The 22,841-nt window shown below is 40.6% G+C and overlaps 2 protein-coding genes across 9 annotated transcripts in view; both read right to left on the bottom strand.

The window, feature by feature from the left end:
* Positions 1-2,956: 2,956 nt before the first annotated feature.
* MRPS16 (mitochondrial ribosomal protein S16) lies at positions 2,957-5,058 on the bottom strand (the record flags this gene model as incomplete). Its single annotated transcript, XM_046652811.1, has 4 exons — positions 2,957-3,194; positions 3,686-3,946; positions 4,436-4,518; positions 4,682-5,058. Coding segments are annotated over 4 exons (855 nt in total), but the record flags the coding sequence as incomplete, so codon positions are not given.
* CFAP70 (cilia and flagella associated protein 70) overlaps positions 4,925-22,841 on the bottom strand; it is a 139,512-nt gene continuing 121,595 nt past the window's right edge. For 5 of the 8 annotated variants that reach the window (XM_046655209.1, XM_046655207.1, XM_046655210.1 and 2 more), the window contains 4 exons: positions 20,730-20,819; positions 15,747-15,848; positions 8,751-8,798; positions 6,415-6,812 (listed from right to left, as the gene is read on the bottom strand). In XM_046655209.1, coding sequence (XP_046511165.1) covers positions 6,732-6,812; positions 8,751-8,798; positions 15,747-15,848; positions 20,730-20,819 — 321 coding nt within the window. In that variant the 3' untranslated portion in view covers positions 6,415-6,731. Of the gene's footprint in view, positions 5,119-6,414; positions 6,813-8,750; positions 8,818-15,746; positions 15,849-20,729; positions 20,820-22,841 lie in introns of those variants that run through there. The other 3 variants (XM_046655214.1, XM_046655213.1, XM_046655212.1) reach the window with 3 other exon arrangements.

Raw genomic sequence — 22,841 nt, 5'->3', positions numbered from 1 at the left:
GCGGGAAGCTCATCCTGCGGAGGACGCAGGGGTATCCCAGCTGCCGCCGCGACCTCTCCTCCACTCAGTCCGGCAATCCGGCGCCCGTCCTCTCCTCAGGGTCCCAGCCCCGAAGCTCATTCAGTAATATATGGCACGTCCATATTAGGTTGAACCTATCCACTGCTGTTTTGTTTTTAAGTAAAAAACGGTGTAACATGGCATTTGGCAGTTTCACATGGTTCAACCTCATGGTTAAATAGATTTGTTCTTTTTTCAAAGATGACCATAACAAGAGTACACAGAGCACTAAGGCCCAAATAATTTTGCAACCTACAGGTTGGGATTGCTAGGTAGATACTTCCCTTGAGCCCTCCAAGAAAAAAGCCTAACAAAAAACACAAAATACTCGCCTTTTAAAAATTCTTTATCTGATAGTATTTATAGATTTGACATTAGACTCATTCCCATTCACCCTCCAGCTCCTGAATCACCTTCCATTTTGGAGATAACATGACCCAAACTCTCACCTTAATAAATATACAAGTTACTGAAGCAAAGGCTCTTTCAAAAAATTTTAAATGTTTTCTAAAGTGCAGAGCTGAGTTTGAGCATGTTGGGTGGTAGCAAGATAGGCTGATGCAATTATCAAAGACATGGTGAGAAATCTGGGCCTGGAGATCCAAAGCAAGGCTAGGGCTAGAGAAAACTCTGGAAATCAGGGAGAGAATGAGGTCACAAAAGAAACGGGTATACAGATCTTAGACAAAGGAAAGACCAGGGCAAAAAGTGAGTACTTGAGTTGGCAGAAACTCAGTAGCTCAAAATAATACCTTACCTTAATCCATTTCACATCAGTTCCCCTCACTGGTCAATACTTTTCAGAATCACATTCTCCCTCTGTTCTACCAATTAAAGCTTCTCCAAAGACCTCAAACTCTCCAGGGTAGATTAATATCTTTTAAATTGCCAGAATTCAGGGCCGGCCCAGTGGCGCAGAGGTTAAGTGAGCACATTCCGCGTCTGGCGGCCCGAGGTTCACTGGTGTGGATCCCAGGTGTGGACGTGGCACTGCTTGGCATGCCATGCTGTGGTAGGCGTCCCACATATAAAGTAGAGGAAGATGGGCACGGATGTTAGCTCAGGGCCAGTCTTCCTCAGCCAAAAAAAAGAGAGGAGGATTGGCAGCAAATGTTAGCTCAGGGCCAGTCTTCCTCAGCAGAAAAAAAAGGAGAGGATTGACAGCAGTTAGCTCAGGGCTAATCGTCCTCAAATAAATAAATAAATTGCCAGAATTCTTTTGGTTTTCAAAGCATTTCTCTTTCCCAGATCCAAGATTACACCCAGCAAAGTCAGTTCCTCTTTGCCTACACTGCCTTCAAAGTTTCTGCAAAGCAAGTGGAAGCCAACCAGTGACAACCCTGGGGGAAGCGTTGATGACCTCAGAATTTGAAGTGGCTGCTAATTGTTCTCAGAATATAAAAACTAGAGAATAAAGTAAGTTGGTACATTGATAGGACTTTAAAATCTCTATACATTTCCTATATTCTAGTCTTCCACCAGAATTTGAAATCTGTATCATCTAGAGTGTGCACTAAAACCATCTAATCCATGCTTGTGGTTGTAGAATCCTGTGGTTCTGACGGAGTATAAATAATGTAATTATTTTGGTTTTTTTGGCACAGCCAGTCATTTGTATTACCAAACTCATGATACCTAAACTTGATTCTATCATTGACTTTTTTTTTTTTTTTTTTTTTTTTTCCTTTTTCTCCCCAAAGCTCCCCCGGTACATAGTTGTGTATTCTTCGTTGGGAGTTCTTCTAGTTGTGGCATGTGGGACGCTGCCTCAGCGTGGTCTGATGAGCAGTGCCATGTCCGCACCCAGGATTCAAACTAACGAAACACTGGGCCGCCTGCAGCGGAGCGCGCGAACTTAACCACTCGGCCACGGGGCCAGCCCCTCTATCATTGACTTTTTAAGGTGATTTTTGAAAAGCTCCTCATCTTTGCTTATGCTCCCCCCCTACTTCCACCCTCCAACCCCCACCACCAATATGTTAGAAAAGACTCTCCAGCCCTCCAGGTAGGCACACTGGCGTCTGAATCTTAGCTCTGCTCAATATTGAAACTATGTGGCCTGGGGCAAGCTTCCACCTCTGAATCTCAGCTTCCCCATCTATAAAATGGAAATAATCCCACCTACTTTCATGATACCTTATAATCCTCACAAGTAACTTTGTTTGTAAAGGGCCTAGAATGTATGTAGGGACTTCACAATATTAGCTTTCTTGCAATTTTTCATTCTTAAAAAGTAAGCCTTTGGGGCCAGCCAGTGGCATAGCGGTTAAGTTCACACATTCTGCTTCGGTGGCCCGGGCTTTGCTGCTTTAGATCCTGGGTGCAGACCTACACACCACCTGTCCAGCCATGCTGTGGCAGGTGTCCCACATATAAAGTAGAAGAAGACGGGCATGGATGTTAGCTCAGGGCCAGTCTTCCTCAGCAAAAAAGAGGACGATTGGAGGCAGACGTTAGCTCAAGGATAATCTTCCAAAAAAAAAGAAAAGTAGGCTATTATAGCCTGAAAGGAGGCTATTACACCCATAACAAACCTACCTTTGTAAATTTAACATTATGTGTCAAGCAAGACAATATAAATCTGCAATTACAAAAACAATAAGCGAAGTAACCGTGTTCTTGAGCTGGGAGGATGACCGTAAATGATTACGGAAGGAACTACTTGGATAGGCCCTGGACATGCTAACTGGGGGCTTCGAAACAGGAATGTCGTAGAAGGCAGCAGATTGTAAAGTTGTCCAAGAGACCTAGGGCCCAATCCAAAAGTACAACCCACCCCACAGCCACTGTCTTTCCCCAGACGAAGGCTAAAACAGCCAATTAGTACCTAGACCAAGCTCCACGTCAGACAAATCTCTCCCTGGGCCCTGCTGAGGACAGGCCAGAAGAGCACAGGTGACTTAGAAAACTCCATTTATTGACCTCTAAATCTAATAAAACTAAGAGCTCTGCACAAGTGTTTTAAGAAGACTTTGACCTTACTCCCACTGCTCACTGAAGTCAGCTCGCTTTTGTTTCTACAGCCTCTGTATCTGTTTTCTGAGACACTAAGAGAATTGCTCGTGCTCGTTTCCGTCGCAGCCTCTCAGCATTTGTGATCACCATGGGATGCAGAGGGAAAAAGCCAGAAAGACCTAAAAGCAACAGGATTTTCATTCATTACAATACGGTACAAGCCAATGTTTCCCTGGGAACTCAGCCTCACAGAGCTGAGGTCTAACAGAGACCTGACCTACAGCATGCATTTAAACACGCTCCTCACTTGACAACCTGTCTTACCTCTCCCCAGCCACCTCCCGTCCATTTTCTATACTATAAGGAAACAAGGGATGTTGTCTACTTCCTAACGCTATTATCCTTACTTGAAAAAAAGACAAACTGACAGATGGCCATTCAAGACACACTATTTCCATTTTTACCATAAAACACAAGTCACCCAGAAAGTCTCATAAAGGAGTCCACAAAAGGGGTCTCCAAATTCAAAATGGCAATTAGATCACAACTTCAGCTCTCATTCCAGACCTGAGCAGCCTGGAGGTGATAAAAATCATTCTTGATTTTCACCATCCTGGAACTGACTTCAATTTAAAATCCCCTCACTGAGGTAAGGCTAGAGTTGAGTTACCCAGAAGCTTTTCCACAGGCTCAGAGAGGTGGGCCCCACAGCCGATCCAATGCCGGATTCGTTCCAGGTTGAGAGCAACGAGTTTCTCTCCATGACTGTTGGGCAGTGGATCATAGGAGCCCAGCTGCTCCACAAAACGGCCATCCCTGGGACTCTTGTTGTGAGCAGCCACGATGCGGTAGAAAGGCCGGTTGGTACAGCCACCCAGGGCAAGGCGAATGGTTAAGTGGCCTCCACGGTAGGCCTTGCAGAGGAGAGTGCCTACAGAGAAATAAGTAGTTCAGACACGAGAACCGAGGGCAAAAAATGGACAAAATGAGGTAAACGAAACAATCCCTTTCCTCCACTGAAATGTCCTCACTTCCAACCAATTCTTTTTTTTTTAAGATTGGCCCTGAACTAACATCTGTTGCCATCTTTCTTTGTTTTTCCTTCTTCTCCCCAAAGCCCCCAAGTACACAGTTGTATATTATAGTTGTGGGTCCTTCCAGTTGTGGCATGTGGGACGCCGCCTCAGCATGGTCTGACGAGCAGTGCCATGTCCGCGCCCAGGATCCGAACCGGGGAAACCCTGGGCCGCCGCAGCGGAGCGCGCGAACTTAACCACTCGGCCACAGGGCCCGCCCCGCTTCCACCCAGTTCTGGTCAGTCTGGCTTAGATACTGTTTTATGACATTCCTCTGATCCACTCCAGCCGGAAATGACTTCCTCCTCATCCCCCAATCCTCTCAGCACAGGCCTGCCACTTACATGTCTTTGCTCCGTAACCATGTCGGAGCCTCAGCTGCGTATCTATAAAACGAATGCCACTGATCTCAGGGTCTGAGCGAGGACTAAGTGAGAAAACATTGAGAGGAGGATCGTATGTAGGGCAGCGTGCGGTTTCCCCTTCGCGTTGCCTCCAGCTCACCTGAGGAGAGCGCGGCCCACTAGTCCCGCACGCCCCCAGCCCCCGCGACCGCCCGGAAGGTCTCTCTCGGGACCCCGATCACTCACTGAGCCGGACCATGGCGCAGCCGGCGTGCGCCGGGCCCTGTGCGCCAGCTGCGGCGTCTACGGGCTCCCGCCGCCCGCACCAAACAGCTCCTCGGCCTGCAGCGTACTGTCAGCACTGCCGGGAGGCGCGCCTCACCCCACTGCGACCCGCGTCCAAACGCCGCCGCGCAGCCAGCAGCCGGCCCGCTCGCCCCGCCTCTTCCGCTCCCCGCCCCTCCGCTTCCGCGAACGCCTCGCGGCGAGCGCCAACGTACCTTAAGCTGCCGCGGAAAGGCGCGCTCGGTTTGCCGGCCCGGCCCTGGGGGCGCTCTCGGCCCTCTTTGGAGTGGGCGTGCCTGGGGGAGCGTGGAGTCCGTATTGGGAGAACCCGGGGACGGCTAGGAAAAGTGCTGAAGTGCGCCGCAAATCCACCCTTCCCCTAGAGGTTTTCTGAGAACCTGTTAGGGCCAAGGCACAGTGCTGAACGCGAGATGAAAAGGCGCTGTCCCTGCCCCAGGAAGCTCACAGTCTTGGTGGGGAGACGATGAGGTTACAGCAGATTAACTAGGGGTGGTCAGTACACAGTCCTGGGAAAGCAGAGATGGTAGCCCTGATACTTCCTTGGTGCCTCAGGAAGACTTCATAAAGGAGGTAGCGTTAGGGTCCAGACTAGAGAAGGACTGTAAATGAATGTAGAGTTTATTTTCCCCTTCTGTTTACTAATATGTGTAGGAGAAGAAGACATTTCCTCTACCCTCTCTGGGTCCTTCTGGCCGGACAACTAATTAAATTCACATGAACAGAATAACAGGAGAAAAATTGAACAAAGCTTTATAACACGAATACATAGGACAGGCTCAGGCGAACTGAGCAACTCTCCAAGATGGCGGAAGCTCTCACCTTAAATACCAGCCACAGCTAAACACAGAGGAGGATGTTCGGGGTGGGGGGAGTCAGTTATGGGAGATCACCAGAAAAGCACAGTAAACGCGTAAGATTATTATGCAGATTTAAGTCCTTGCCTTCTGCATTGATAAGAGTTTCTAGAGGTAAGGTCATCCCCCCTTCTTCCTGGTAAAGAGAGGGAGACACATTTACAGATGGAAATTTCCTTTACAAATGTAAATGTCTCTTAACAGAGGGTAACTTCTACTTCTCAGAGTTTCTCTCATATCTGCAGTTCTTTTAAAAAGTAACCAGCCCCAAATAATCTTCATGCCAAAAGGACATATCTTGGGGTGGCCAATTCCAGTCCCCCATATATGCCTTTTGCCTTCCCTCCTATTCTCTCCACCTCCTCCTTTAAAAAATAAAGGAAGGGGAGCCTTTATTCCTGATTCTGATGTGCAGTGATCCAGGAGGACAAGGGGTGAAGCATGATTTTTTTTGCCATCTCTAGCCCTGGAATAATGGCCTCAGTTGTGAGGAATTTTGCATCTATTACAGCATAATGGACTCTAAATGGAGCCCTTGTGGTTTAGATCCATGAACATACCCATGGGTAGAGGGAGTCAGTACTTCAACCTTCAGCAAAGACCTCTCTGTTCAGCTTCTCTGTTGGATCCAAAGGGCCTGGACACAACTAATACCCTCTTTGCTCTAATATACTGACCCAGCATAGCAGTCTTCCTTTAGGCCCATCTTAAAAAATGATGCCTTAATTCCCAAGTTCCAGTAAGTAACCTGGCCAAGGACCTTAGCAGTTGACCCCCTCCAGGAGTGATCCTGATAAGCTTTCATCAGAAACCGTAATAATGAACCCGCTATAACTTAATTATATATATAAGTGATTATATTCTTATGTGTACCTCAGTATACCTCATTAACTCCAGAACCATACTGATGAATTTTGAATTTCTTATTTCCATTTTTTATTATAATCCAGTTATCCAGTAACATAGCCATCCAGTAAGATAGCCAATGGAAATAAACAAATGGGTTTCTGTTTATGGTGAAGATTCTTTTGTTCTCCATCCCTAGGTCTCATATGGTGAAACTTCCAGGGTTTAATTTCTCTGGGAAGGAAAGGAGCTCAGAGTTCTATACAGAAAATTCTTCAGCTAGAAGGATGTCAGAAAGATGGGTTTCCAAAGCCAACCGTCTCCTGTACCATGTGGATCTCTGCAAGCAGAGCCTCATCTTTCAATTTCAGCTGCATAAGAGGAAGGAAGGGAAGAACACGTCATACATGATATACCTATGTGTAGACCCCTCATTTGCAAGGCCACAGCTTAACAACATAATTCTTTGGGATGGGATTCATTCTTCCTATATCCCCTATTTCATGGTAACTCCATTAAAAGACCTCAGAATATTGTACTGGTTACATAGATGTGTTCACCTTGTGAAAATCCATCAAATGATATGAGCACTCATAATTTGTACACTTTTTTGTAAAATAACTTTAATAAAGTTTATTTTTAAGAGTTCACATTATCACCCAACATATCTTGACCAATGTATAAATTCCCATTTGGCAAGAGACAGAGAGGAATCAAAGACAATAGATCAGAACTTAATTTTAGAATCTAGATGTGTAGTAGAGACATTGAGTTTCCTACTGAATGCCCACGCTCTCCTTTCTTTCTTTCTTTTTTTGAGGAAGATTAGCCCTGAGCTAACATCTGCTGCCAATCCTCCTCTTTTTGCTGAGGAAGACTGGCCCTGAGCTAACATCAGTATCCATTTTCTTCTACTTTATATGTGGGATGCCTGCCACAGCATGGCTTGATAAGCGGTGCATAGGTCTGCACTTGGGATCTGAACCAGTGAACCCTGGGCTGCTGAAGCAGAGCACACGAACTTAACTGCTACGCCACTGGGCTGCCCCTCCCCCGCCCCCAGACTCTCTCCTTACTTAATAACAAATCTTTTCTTTCGGAGCAGCAATGTAGCCAGCTAAAAAGCCACATTTCCTGCTTCCCTTGCAGCTAGGAGTAGTCTTATGACCAAAGTGGCAAATGAAATGTAAGCTAAAGTCATTGCTCTTTATTTTTTTTATTTTTTGAGGAAGATTAGCCCTGAGTTAACATCTGTGCCCATCTTCCTCTACTTTATATGTGGGGTGCCTACCACAGCATGGCTTGCCAAGTGGTGCCATGTCCACACCCAGGATCTGAACTGGTGAACCCGGGCTGCCAAAGCAGAACGTGCACACTTAACTGCTGCACCACTGGGCTGGCCCCAAGTCACTGCTCTTTATAGGGAGGTGAAATAGCTAGCTTGGCCTCTTTATTCTTTCCCCCTTTTTGTTCTTTATTGTACCTGAAACATGGATATGGTGGCTGGAGCTACAATCACTGTCTTGCAACTATGAGGGATGGAAACTGCATGCTACGATGGTGGAGCAGAAAGACAAAGTGTTTGGGTCCCTGATGACATTCTGGCACTCTGGTACCAACCCTGGACTTTCATTAAATGAGAAAAATAAAATTTCTAATTTGTTTACACTACCATCTTTCAAGTCAAATTATTTGCACTTCATAAATGACAGAATAGACCAGGGTTTGGCAAGCTGCTGTTCATGAGCCAAATCCAGCCTGCTGCCTGTTTTTGTAAGTAAAATTTTATTTGAAAGACAACCATGTTCATTTGTTTATTTATTGTATACAGCTGCTTTTGTACTGTAAAGCTAGAGTGTAATAGTTGCAAGAGAGACTGTTTAGCCCATGAAGCCTAAACTGTTTCCTATTTTGCCCTTTACAGAAAATATTTGCTGACCCCTGGACTAAACCAACACCTTCATTTTACACATGAGGAAAATGAGGCCCAGAGGTTAGCACAGTAAGTTAATGGCAAAATGAAGACCATAATTCAGGTCTACTGACTCCCAGGCCATCTGTCTTTCCATTAAACCATATTCTCTAAAGAGGCAGAACATAGATCCCCCATGGTGGCATGTGGGTTATTATTGCAAACCCAGCAGTCCCATGATAATGGCAAAGATGGTAAGAAAAGACTCTAGAAAAATATTCACATCATGAAATGCTGTAAAGTCCTGAATTAAGCCAGCACCTTCCTCCCAGTTTCCTAGCCTCAGTAGAGTATAGACAAATAAACATAGAGTACAGTGAAGGCATCTGCATCATACCTTCATCGTGTACTTGTAGGCCTGCTCAGCTTCCAGTTGCCGACCAGCCTGAGAAAAAGAGCAGCAGCTGGTGATGATGATATATCATAAACATTATAGTAGGAAAGTACATTGCCACAACATTTCTACCAAAAGCAGAGGATTCCACACCTCTGAATTCAAAGGGGAAGCAGGAAAATGAAAGGTAGTAGGGAAAGTCAGATTCTTAGATATATATATATGAAAAAAATCCCTTCTTCATTTCAAAAAGTTTAAAGACAATTTGACCTCTCATTTTTTTTTTTTTCCCCTGAAAGCACCGTTTGTTCCTCTCAGGCAGGACAGAAGCCATTCTGTTAATAATTGCTAACATTTATATAGTGCTTACTTTGTAATTTACATTGTTTTAAGTGTTCTGCAGTACATACTTTCATTTTTAATCCTCAAAACAACCCTAAAGGATGACTACTATTATTTCTCATTCCCAGTTTACAGATAGAGAAACTTAGGCACAGAGAGGATAAATAACTTGCCAGAGTTATGAAGCTAATAAGCGGAGGAGCCAGGTTTTAAAACAATGCAATCTAGCCCCAGAGTCCAAGTTTTCACCTACTACACTTTATCCTGTCTCTATGCATTAGAAAAAGCAGATACTGGAATTCCATGTACATCTGGATAAGAGACAAGAATGCTAACTACTCTTCCCAGTTATTCTTGTGTGAAGCACTGATCTAGCAGTTCAATGAGAATAATATAAATTCACTATTATACTTCACAAGTTTCTGCATAACAAATTGGAGTATGAAAAGTCACTGGGGAAAGCTAGAATACATAAATATGAGAACCACAGAATGTTCAGGCTAGAACGGAGCTTAGAGAATATCTAGTTTAATTTCCTGATAAGTGCTAGTCCATGGTAAATTTTTACTGGTTCACAAAATTTCCATTATGCAAAAGACTTTCCTATGATATCTACACTTTGAAGTTTTCCCACCTGAAGTTCACTGAATTCCAGGGGCATTTTCCAGCACATCTTCCTTCCTATCACTATTGCCTTGTTTCACTTCTGCCATAGGGAGGCAGAGGGCCAAATGATGTGAGGATCCAGAACAGCCAAAACAATTTTGAAAAAGAATGACTTTTTTTTCTTTTTTGCTATCGTGGAAAATGCTGCAGTAAACATCCTTGTACATGTCTTCTGGTAATTTTCTTAAGAATGTATCTAGATATAAAATTGCTAAGTTGTAGATATGAATATGACTAGATAATGCTAATATTGTACTTCAAAGGAGTTATGCCAATTTACATTGACTAGCAATTATGAGAATCTTTGTCAATGTTGGTATTATCAGACTAGTTTCTGCCAAGACGGATGGGAATTTCCTTCACATCATTATTTTAAATTGTATTTTCATGATTACTACATATGTTTGTTGACTTTTACAATTTCCACTTTGGCAGCTTGTATATGTCTATCCTATAACCTTTTTTCTTACCGTAGGAGCTATTTATATAATCTGGATATTAATTCTTTATTAGTTATAAATGCTGCAAATATTTATAATAAAGTCCAGAAGTTTTATTTTAGTGTCTTTTGTTATAAATGAGTTTCCAGTTTTAAAGTTGTTAATTTATTGATATTTTAGTTTTGGCTTGTGCTTTTACAGTCATAAGAAACCTTGCACACCCTGAGGACATAGAGGTATTCTCTATATTTTCTTCTAAACAGTCTAAAGTTTTAAGATTTAGGTCTTTAAATCAGCTAGAATTTTGTGTGTGTTTGTGGTGTGAGGTAAGGAACTAATTTTTTTTTATATATGGATAGCCAGTGACTCCACCTCTATTTACTGAGTAGTCCATTTGTTCCTTATTTTGGGAGGTTATATAGTCTTTTAAAAATAGCTTTATTGGGGGCCAGCCCAGTGGCATAGTGGTTAAGTTCACCTGCTCCACTTTGGCGGTCTGGGGTTCACAGGTTTGGATCCCAGGCATCTACTTACACATTGCTCATCAAGCCATGCTGTGGTGGCATCCCACATACAAAATGGGGGAAAACTGGCACAGATGTTAGCTCAGTGACAGCCTTCCTCAAGCAAAAAGAGGAAGATTGGCAACAGATGTTAGATCAGGGCCAATCTTCCACACCAAAAAAAAGCTTTATTGAAGTATAATTTATATACCATAAAATTCACTAATGTTAAGCTTCAATTGTGCAACTATCATCACAATCCACTTTTAGAAGATTTCTATTACTCCTGAAAAGTTCCTTCATGGCTGTTTGCAGTCAATCCCCCTTCCTACCCTTGGCTCTAGGGAACCATTGATCTATTTTTGTCTCTATAGTTTTCCTAATTTCATACAAATGGCAGCAGATAATATATAATCTTTTGTGCCTTGCTTCTTTCACTTAGCGTAGTGTTTTTGAGGTTCATCTATATTTTTGCATGAATCATAATTTCATGTTTATTGCTGAGTAGTAGTACTCCATTGTGTAAATATACCACATTTTGTTTATCCATTCATTGATGGACATTTAATTGTTTCCGGTCTTTGGCTTTATTAAATGCTGCAATGAAATAGAGAAATTTTTGTGTAGGTATATGTTTTCATGATACCAAGAAGTGGAATTGCTGGGTATATGGGAAGTGTATGTTTAACATTTTAAGAATCTGCCAAACTATTTTCCAAAGTGGTTGTACTAATTTCCAATCCTACCAGCAATGTACGAAGGTTCTACTTTCTCGGCATCCCTGTCAATACTCGGTATTGTCAATTCTTTTGATTTAAGCCATTCTAGTGGGTATGTAGTGTGGTGTTAATTTGCATTATCTTAATAAAGTATCTTTTAAATTTTTTGACATTTCAGATTAAAGTTACAATAATAGTTCTCACCTCTCTGTATAAACACACACAGACACACCCATACATCAGTATATATGTTAACTTTTCCTGAACAATTTGAGAGTAAATTGCAGACGTGATGCAATTTTAGACTTTACTATGTTTTTTAAAATCACAGCCATTCTCTTTTTTTTCTCTTTTTCTCCCCAAAGCCGCAGTACATGGTTGTATATCCTAGTTGTAAGTCATTGTAGTTCTTCTATGTGGGATGCTGCCTCAGCATGGCTTGATGAGCGGTGTGTAGGTCTGCACCCAGAATTTGAACTGGTGAACCCTGGGCCGCTGAAGCAGAGTGTACGAACTTAACGACCCGGCCACTGGGCCAACCCCCATGGCCATTCTCTTACATAACCAAGTACAATGATCAAAATCAGGAGATCAGTGTAAATACAATACTAATTATTCTACTTATCTAATCTATAGAACTCATTCAGAATTTTCCAAATGTCCCAATAATGTCTTTTATAGCAAAAGAAAATTCAGGATCATGCCTTGCAGTCAATGTTCATGTCTTCAGTTTCTTTTACTCTGGAACAGTTCTTGAGTCTTTTCGTTTCATGACATTGGCATTTCTGAAGAGTACAGGACAGTTATTTTGTAAAATATCCCTCAATTTGTGTTTGTCTGATGTTTCTTCATGATTATATCAGGTTATGAATTTTTGGCAGGAACACCACAAAAATGATGTGTTCTCCTAAGTGTGTCCTATCAGGAGGTACATGTTGTTTATCCCAATACTGGTGATGGTAATACTGATCATTTGTTTAGATTGTTATCTGCCAGGTTTTTCTACTATAACATTACTATGTTCCCCTTTGTAATTAATAAACATCTTGTGGGGAAATACTTTGAGACTGTGTAAATATCTTCTTTCTCCTTAAACATTCATCCATAGTTTCAGCGTACATTGATGACTGTTCCCTGAATTATTATTATGGTGGTTTCCATATTGTGATTTTCCAATTCCATAATTCCTTATACTTTGAATAGCTGGCCTTCTACTGTAAGCTTTCCTTTTCTACTATTTATTTGTTTGTTTAATTATATCACTGTGGGCCCATAGATTCTCATTCATAATCCTTTATTATAATTAATTTGATGGTCAAATTGTCCCAGATAGGGCCAGTGGGAGCCCCCCATTTAAGCTAGCTCCTTTGTCTTTTCTTTCTTCCCTGTGTGTTTTTCATATGTCTCAATCTTTCTTTGAGCACTTTTTACTTTGACTCAACAAGATATTCCAGACTTATCTTGTACTTTACCTCTCCCAGTCCTAGAATCAGCCATATTCCAAGAAGCCTCTGATTGCTTTGTTTTTTTAAACTGGACAAACGCCCTAGTTTCTTCTAATGGATTGAGAAACCAAGACCTGAGCACTAGATGTACTCATGGCCCCCAACTATATATAATATATAGACATATATAAAATCTATCTATCAAATCATGAGACCATACCAGTATCTCCAATTCTAATGCACCACTACAAGGTCATTCTATCTCCCCTGTTTCCATATTTATTACTCACTTCTCTGACCATGAGAAACTTGGCTCCCATGACCCACAATATAATTACTTATTTGGTAAATCATAGAATACTTAATAATTTCAGAACTGCTAACTCATGACTCTGCAAAAAACCCTACTAACTAAAGTCTAATATTTGTATAGAGTCTTTTTTTCTCTTTAGTCTGAGGGTATATATTTCAAATAACTTTTTAAAAGTATCTTGAGTTATTTTCCCACCTTCAGTGTTATTATGTTATTCATTGGAAATAGTTTTGGTTTTTTGTTTATGATATGAATTATATGATCTCCCTATTTCTTGTTGATTTTATTTCTTTTTTAAAAAACATAAGAAACATTAACAAGGTTCCAAAAGTCAGATCTGTACAAAAAGGTATAATCAGAGAGTGTCACCTCCTCATTCCCTCCCTCCCTTCTATCCTGTGCCTGCCATGTCGTATGAGACCCACTCTCATTAATCTCTGGTTTTTCCTTTATCTGCTTTTTTTGCACAAATGAGCAAATCTGTGTATAATTTCCTCTTTGTCTTTCTTTCTTATACAAAAGGTGGTATACTATAGAAAATCTTGCACTTTATTTTTTTCACTGAACAATATATCCTGGAAATCACTTCACACCAGTTCATAGAGTTCTTCCTCATTATTTTTTTTAGCTGCATAGTACTCCATTATGTGCATACACCATAATTTATTCAAACATTCTCCTATGTGTGTTGTTTCCAATATTTTGCAATTGCATTAATACTGTAATCAATAACCTTGTGCCTATGCGTTTTTTAATTTTTGCAGGAATATTTTTCAAGGCAAATTTCTAGAAAACTCCAACTATTTTCAAATACCATCTAATCAAAACCTAAGTCTCCTCATATATGTGGATCAATTTCGGTCTATTAATTATGTTCCACTTATTTATTCCTACACTAATACCACTCAGTTTTAATGATTAGAGCTTCATAATAAGGCTTGATATTTGGCAGGAAAGCCCCCACTCCTTATTTCTCTGTTCATATTGTCATAGCTGTTTTTTGGCTTTTATTGACCAAGTGAATTTTAGGGTTATCTTATCAAATTCCTCAAAAAACTATCATTATTTTTATTGAGATTGCATTTAAATTAGATATTTGGGGAAATTTTTCATCTTTGTGTTACAGAAACTTCCTGTCCATGAACATGCTATCCCTATTAGATCTTTGTGTGTGTGTGGGGGGAAGGTTCACACTGAGCTAACATCTGTTGCCAATCTACCTCTTTTTTTTGCTTGAAGATTAGCCCTGAGCTAACATCTGTGCCAGTCTTCCTCCATTTTGTATGTAGTTGCTGCAACAGCATGGCTTGACAAGTGGTACAGGTCTGCACCTAGAATCTGAACCCATGAACCCAGGCCACTGAAGCAGAGTGTGCTGGACTTAACCACTATGCCCCTAGATATCTTCTTATGCCTGTCAATAAAGTTTTAAAGTTTTATCCATACAGGTCTTGAATGGGAACCCTAACATTTATTTATTTTTTTGAAATGAAAACTATTTTAATGAAAAAGCAACTCAGAAATGAGGTCATTAAATATAACTAAATACATTTTAAATATAAATACCATGTATTTCCTGATTAGTATCAGGTAAATATCTAAACTACCTATCCCAAATTCTGTCTGGTCTCAGAGGAAAATGTCAGCAACAATTAGAAAGAAGATGCTTTATAGGATCAGGTCCATTTTTAAAACAATAGGATCTTTTGGGAAAATCACTTTAGTCTACCAGATTTCTGTTAGTCCTTTTGTTGATAATCCATTCATGTTTGCACCATTATAGTCTACTTTGCCTTTATTTTTATCACTGGATTCTTATATAGCTTTTCTAGGCCAAATATGACTAACAAAAGGGGAGATCAGAGGGTATATGTATGGCTCCAGGAATTTTTTGTAGATCTAGAGCATAACTGGAATGACTATACAAGGAATGCATACCATTGTCCAAGGCTTGAGCTCCTAAGCATGAGAGCATAAGCAGGCAGAGAGGTGCTGAGGAGGGCAGAAGGCAGAAGGAGAACTGCTCACCACCCCCGAGTCTAATCTGCCATCCCACTGTACTGTAGTTACTGCCCATGCATAGCTCCCCATTCAGCATTCCCAATGTCAACCCTAAGCCAGGCTCTGATCCCCACATCCTCCTTCATCTTGAGGCAGGGCACGCACCAGCCTGGGCTTGGTTAGCAGAGCCTGGGCTGGGGCCTGTGGAGCAGCTCTAAAGTGCTGACGGAGCCCACCCCACCCAGAACCCCAGACTGGCAGTCAGCCCTGGCCCACCCCACTCCTGCTCACCCACGACCACCAAGCCCAAATGGCTCATTCCCATTTTTAGAATCTCCTTTCCAGACAAACATATAGGACTATATGATTTTTAAGCACATTCCAAGTTGAGGCTTCCCAGACACGGCCTGTCCTTCATCATCAGTATCATAACTAAATCTGAAGCTCAACAAATCTCAACTATCATGTCATCCCACTATCTATTAATGGCCATCCCACTATCTCTTGCTCTATTTGGTCCCTCACATCTTTGCCCTAAAAGGGCACTGTGTGAGAATAATAAACACTCACTTTCAGGCAGACCAGAGCCAGATATGCCCATACTTCAGCATTGTAATTGTTCAATGCATTGGCTTCAGAGAGAGCATCCTCAGCCTCTGTTAGCTCCTCCAGCTTGACAAAAAAAAAAAAAAGACATATGAGTTGTTAAGTCAAAGTGGTTTTTACTTAAGCCAGCTTGAGTCAGCTTAGCTGAAAACACTGCATCCAAATAACATTGGTGTACGTGACCCATACCAACAGTTTTCAACTTATTTTATTTTCAGCAATGGATATCTTTCTTCAAGCAAAATATTATGTGGTGGCTCAGCATATAAAATAGTAAAAGTAGAACTGCTCTGATTAAAAAGCCAGATAGGAGTCTGGAGCCCTGCTTGCTAGGCTTTCATCTTATACCCCTGTGTTCCTCCTTATCTTTATAGCAGGCACATCTGGGCATCCATGAACCACAGAGCTTCAGGCGCCAGGGCTGGAAAGTCAGAAGTCCTCACTATCATGTGTGCATCATTCAGTGATTTCCCCATGCACCGTGGGTTGCCAAATACATTTGTAGTTTTTTCCTTTATGTTATGCATCCCTTTCTTAAGGTTAAAGTCCTATTAGCCTGTCAAAATATTGTTGTTCAGAAAGCTTCCTTTACCCTAAAATTAGTCATTAAGCACAATCTTGAGGAAGCAATACAATATTCAGAGACTCTAGGGTGCTTCCTGAGCTCTGGGAACATGAATATCATTACTGCTTCCTAAAACTGTGAGTTTGCTTTGTAAAATCTTCCAAAAGGCTACCTAAAGAAAGAACAAGGTCTTCCTCTCCCCAGTAAAGTAGCTCTTCATTTTTTCTGTTTTCGGAAAGAAAATAATGGGTTTCTAGGCCCAAGACAATATGAAGAATGGCCTTTCAGCAATGCCCATACCTTGGCCCACACTTTAAACATCCCTGAGATATTGATTCATTATTCAATCAACCAATATTGCTAAGGATTTACTCTGTGTCAGGCAGTATGCTAGATACTGGGAATAAAAAAATAAAATACAATCTCTGCCCTCAGAGTTCACTGACAGATATGTTAAAAAATAAAACAAAATGAAAACTCAAACATATAAATTGTTCCAATACAGAATAAACATTTCTATATACATGTTCTATATAAATTCTAAATAAATAAAAATTTCTGTAATAAATGCATATATATGATCTAGCAAAGGGACAAAGGAAAATAGGAATAATTCTACCCTGAGATTAAAGGATGGCTTCTGAGAAGAAACACTGCTAAAATGAATCTTGAAGGATAAATAGGAGTTAGCTATACAAGGTGAAGAAAGGCATTCTAGGTAAAGGAATATCATACACAAAGGCATGGAGACATAAGAGCCTGGCGTGCTCAGAAAACTCTTAAGTATGCCTGTGTGGCTGGAGAAAAGAGAGAGAGAAGGGAAAATAAAGGAACTGCTAAGACTAGAGTTAGGCAGAGACCAGATCGTATATACTCATTCAAAGGAATCTGAATTTTATTCTGAAACAGGTAGCCATTGAAGGGTTTAAGTAGGGGAGTAACATTATGTTGCATATTTTAAATACCACTTTGATAACAATGAGGGAAATGAATTGAGGGAGGACAGGCGGGGATGAGGCTTGAATTAGAGCAGTAAAAGAGGGATGGAGAAAAGACAATAGACTCAAGAGACATTTAGGAGACAAAATCAATAATATATTTGATGCCTCATTAAAAGTAATAGTAGTAGTAGACTAGGATAGCTTTTAAGTTTCTGGCTTGGCTGATTGGGTTGATTATAGTCCCCTTCACCAAGATAGAGAATACAGGAGAAGGTATTGAAACTGGCTCAACACAAGGTTGACATAAGGGAAGCCATATTGTAGAAAAGAGACCACGTTGTAACTTTGAGTGACCTCTGACTAACCCAGCTGGATTTGCACCCTCCAGGAGATCCATGTGTTCTGTAGATTTTATGACCCCTGCTAGTGCATACACCTCCCAGCTGCAACAAGACGATAACTTTATTCTTTTGAGTTCCTTAGGAACGTGACGACCCCACAAACAGAGAGTCTATGCTGACAGCCATCATCAATGAAAACTGAAAGATCTGGTGTGGCCACTCCCAGTCTGTAACACCAGAGGGTCAACATTCCTAATCTCCTTCCCTATAACCCACTGGCCTATATAACTGCTTCAAGATTCTGTGCTCCCTTAGGATGGTTCTTTTGGATATTAGTCAGCCATCTTCCCTCTTGCTAGCAAGCTGTAATAAAATGCTTTTTCTGCCACTATCTTGCCTCTTGACAATTGGCTTTTGTCTCGCGGTGAGGAGATCGTGCCCTTTGTGTGGTAACAGTACAGGCTTAAGGAATGTGAGAATCCTTCAGAGATAGGTTATATCTTGGATATGTTTACACTTTGAGGTGTCTAGATAACTGTCAAATGGAGTTGTCCATTACATTGTTCAATATAAGCATCAGAACTTGAAAAGTGTTGTGAACTGAAGCTTTAATATTCATGAGCACAAATGGTAGTTAAGAACACTGGGGTAGATGATATTTCTTAGGGACAATAAATAAGATAACAGGAGAAGAGGGCTAACTATAGATCCCAGGGAGACCCAACAGATTTATGGCGTGTAAAAGACGATGAACAAGCAAAAAAGGCTGAGAATGAGCTACCAGAGAAGAAAGCACAGAAGTGGAAGGATGTGAAAGCAGTATTGTGGAAGTCAAGGGAAGAGAAGGCTTCAGGAAGGAAGTGGTTAACAGGGTTAAGTGCCACAGAGACTTCATCTAAGTGTCTACCGCATTTAGCAACTAGGATGTTATAGGGGACTTCTACCAGAGAAGTTTCAGCAAAGCAGTAAGAAGTACACACCTAACTGTAATGGAGTGAGGGTAAATGGGACCTGGGAAATGAATAGATAGTTCATAAGTAAAGAAAAACATGTATCACATGATTTCAACCTCATTAGTGATAAAAATGCAAATACCTATCAAATCAGCAAATGGTAATGCCCATTGTTGATGAGGTAACAGTAAAATGGATTCTCCTACCTTCTGGCAGAGTATAAATAAGTATATAGCCTTTCTAGAAGGCAGGTTGACACTGTAATTTAAAGACTTTAAAAAATTTTGACATTTAAAAAGTTTTTAAGAATGTATCCTAAGGAAATAATCAAAATTAAGCACAGAGATTTATGTCCAAGAATATTTATCTCAGCTTTATTTATAATAGTATGATTGTAGAAACTAATAACATGTCCAATAATAAGTAATTGGTCAAATAAATTATGGCATATCCACACATAGGCATAGTACAACTCAAACATTGATTGGAGGGGAGTAGCCAGAGATTACTTGGACATCTTAGAGGTAGGGCTTAACTCAAGTTTTTTTGTTTATGTCTTAATGAAAATCCTTATTTATTTATTTTTGGTGAGGGAGATTGGCTGTGAGCTAACATCTATAGCCAATCTTTCTCTTTTTGCTGGAGAAGAGTGGCCCTGAGCTAACATCTGTGCCAGTCTTCCTCTATTTTGTATGTGGAACACCGCCACAGCATGACTTGATGAGTGGTATGTAGGTCCACACCTGGGATTCGAACCCATGAACCCTGGGCTGCTGAAACAGAGCACGCAAACTTAACCACTATGCCACCAGGCTGACCCTCGATGAAAATATTTTTTACACTACTCAAATAGAGTATGACTTATGCTGAATAATTTGTATAGTTGGTTTCTTGTACTTTTGACAATGCTGTCAGGTTTCTAACAGCTACAAATATTTTACATCCTCTCTTGTAAGGTCGAGCAGGGAGGCACATGGCATACACATAAGTGACCCCATGTCCCAGTTGGCCTGGGACAGCTTCTGTGTCCCAGTGTAATTATTAATAGCACCCTTTTCATTCTCAGAAATGTCTGGGTCTGTATGAAAAATTACATGGTCACCTTACTTAAACATCAAAACCAGGGAACACTACGCCGTCATCAAAACTCATGTTTTAGACTATTTGGTGATGTGAGAAGATACGAATGCCATATTGTTAAGAAGAAAAAAGATTACAAAGCAGTAAATATATTATTTACAACTTTATACATTAAAATTGCCTTCATATATATATGATAAAAGACTGGAGGAAAATACATTCAAATGTTAACAGTAGCTATCACTGAGTAGTGGGATTATGAATACATTTACGTTTTCTTCATATTGTGCATCTTCCAAATTTTCTATAATGAACATATATTACCTTTATGGCTAAAAAAACAGCAATGAGGAAGAAGAGACAAAGAATATAGACAACTCTTGGTTAAGGGTGAGAACCAGGAAGGCTGTTGTTATTGTTGTTGTTTAATTAGGGAAAAGTATGGGGAAACAGCTGATTGAGAAGGAAAAGTTAAAAATGTAAATCAAGGAGAAAGAAAAAAATGAAGACAATCAAGTATTAGGAAAAAAGGAGCGAGACAGAATCAAGAATACACATGAAGAAATTAGACAAGAACAGCAGGACGTACGCCTCTTTCAAAGATTGGAAAAAAGGAGGGAAGAGTGACTAGGGAGTTTTTAGGGCTGGTGGAGCAAAAGGTCTACCAAAAGCTGTAGTAGCAGCTCCTCCTGAATACAGAAGGACCACAGAGCTTAATAAATACCAGTTAATTTCTTTAATTAAATTGAGTAGATTCTTCGGATCTCATACCACTTTTTTTCTTACAGATAACATCATAAAACTATGAGCTTCTGTACCAAATAACATGAAACTTCTTATTACATAGCTTCCTGATTCAGGCTTTTGTGGGATTTTGAAAGAATGTTTTATTTTTCTAGTTCAGCTTGACCTTCAGTCTACTGAACAACTTTGAAGAGCAACTATTCACCAGAGAAGGCTGCCCCGATTGCCATCCCACCATCATCACAAATTCCCAGGGTGCCTGGAAGACCAAGGAATCAAGGTCAGCTGTGTGAAGGCCTAGTCTCAAGCCTTTATCCTCTTACCCGATAACAGGCAATTCCCAGTCCAAGCCAGGTAAGGCAGGAAGCTGATCTCTTACAGGCTTGCAGGTAGGTTTTCTTTGCCTTTTCGTACTGTAGGAAGAAAGCACCACTAAGCTATTGTTCTTCTGGAAGCTTCAAACACTGCATTGTTAGGATAATAATGGGACTTCTGTAGTTGCACTCCAGACTAATCTGAGTTAAATGAGTCCTTAGATTATATGTTTTTTAAGACAATTTTTAGAGCAGTTTTAGGTTCACAACAAAATTGAAAGGAAAGTACAGAGATTTCCCATATACTCTGTGTCCCCACACGTGCATAGCCTCTCCCATTATCAATATCCCCCACCAGAGTGGTACCTTTGTTACAACTAATGAACCTACAGTGACACATCATCATCACCCAAAATCCATAGTTTATCTTGGGATTCATCTTTGGTATTGTACATTTTATGCTTTGGACAAACGTATAACGACATGTTCCATCATTAGAGTATTTTCACTGCCATAAAAATCTGGTGTGCTCCATCTATTGATCAGTGCACTTCCCCCAACCCCTTGAAACCACTGATCTCTTTACTGTGTCCATAGCTTTGCCTTTTCCAGAATGTCATACTGTTAGAATCATGCAGTATGTAGCCTTCTCAGACTGTCTTCTTCTACTTAGTAATATACATTTAAGGTTACTTTATGTTTTTTCATGGCTTATCTCTTATTAGTGCTGAGTAATATTCTATTGTCTGGATGTATCACAGTTTATTTATTCACCTACTGAAGGACATCTTGGTTGCTTCCAAGTTGGCCATTATGAATAAAGCTACTATAAACATCTGTGTGCAAGCTTTTGTGTGGACATAAGTTTTCAACTCGTTTGGGTAAATACCAAGGAGCAAAATAACTGCATTGTATGGTAAGAATATTTTTAGTTTTGTAAGAAATCGCCAAACTGTTTACCAAAGTGGCTGTACCATTTTTCATTCCCACCAGCAATGAATAAGTGTTCCTGTTGCTCTACATCCTCGCCAGCATTAGATGTTGCCAGTGTTCCAGATTTTGGCCAGATTTTGGTGTGTAGTTGTATCTCATTGTTATTTTAATTTGCATTTCCCAGATGACATATAATGTGGAATGTGTTTTTGCTTATTTGCTGTCTGTATATCTTCTTTGGTGACGTGTCTTTTAAGGTCTTTGTGCCATTTTTTAATCAGGTTGTTTGTTCTCTTATTGTTGAGTTTTAAGAGTTCTTTGTATATTTTGGATGACAGTCCTTTTTCAAATGTGTCTTTTGCAAATATTTTCTCCCAGTCTGCGGCTTGTCTTCTCATTCTCTTCATTGTCTTTTGCAGAACATCAAATTTTTAATTTCAATGAAGTCCAACATCAATTTTTTTTTTCATGAATCACGGCTTTGGTGTTGTATCTAAAAAGTCATCACCATATCCAATGTCATGTAGGTTATGTTAACTTCTAGGCATTTTATAGTTTTACATTTTACATTTAGGTCTATGATCCATTTTGAGTTAATTTTTGTGAAGGGTGTAAGGTCTGTGTCTAGATTCATTTATTTTGCTGCTTCTTCTCCCCAAAGCCCCACAGTACATAGTTGTATATTCTAGTTGTAGGTCCTTCTGCTTGTGCTCTGTGGGACTCCACCTCAGCACGGCTTGATGAGCGGTGCCATGTCTGCACTCAGGATCCCAAGCAGTGAAACCCCAGGCCACAGAAGTGGAGCATGCAAACTTAACCACTAGGCCACGGGGCTGGCCCCTAGCTTCATTTTTGTTTGTGTGGATGTCTGCTTGTTCTACCATCATTTATTGAAAAGACTATCTTTGTTCCATTGTATTGCCTTTGCTCCTCTGTCAAAGACTAGTTGACTATATTTATGTGGGTCTATTTCCAGGTTCTCTATTCTGTTCTGCTGATCTATTTGTCTATTCTCTCAGCAATACCATACTGTCTTGACTAGTGTAGCTTTATAGTAAGTCTTGAGGTCAGGTAGGGTCAGTCCTCCACATTTCTGTTTCTCTTTCAATATTGTGTTGGCTATTCTGGACTTGGATTATATTTTTACGTCTATTTTAAGGGAGCTATCACAAGAAGACTTGTGTGAGG

This window comes from Equus quagga, chromosome 2 (genome assembly GCF_021613505.1).
Source record: "Equus quagga isolate Etosha38 chromosome 2, UCLA_HA_Equagga_1.0, whole genome shotgun sequence".
Classification (NCBI taxonomy): Eukaryota; Metazoa; Chordata; class Mammalia; order Perissodactyla; family Equidae; genus Equus; species Equus quagga.
This window is presented reverse-complemented; position numbering and strand designations above follow the sequence as displayed.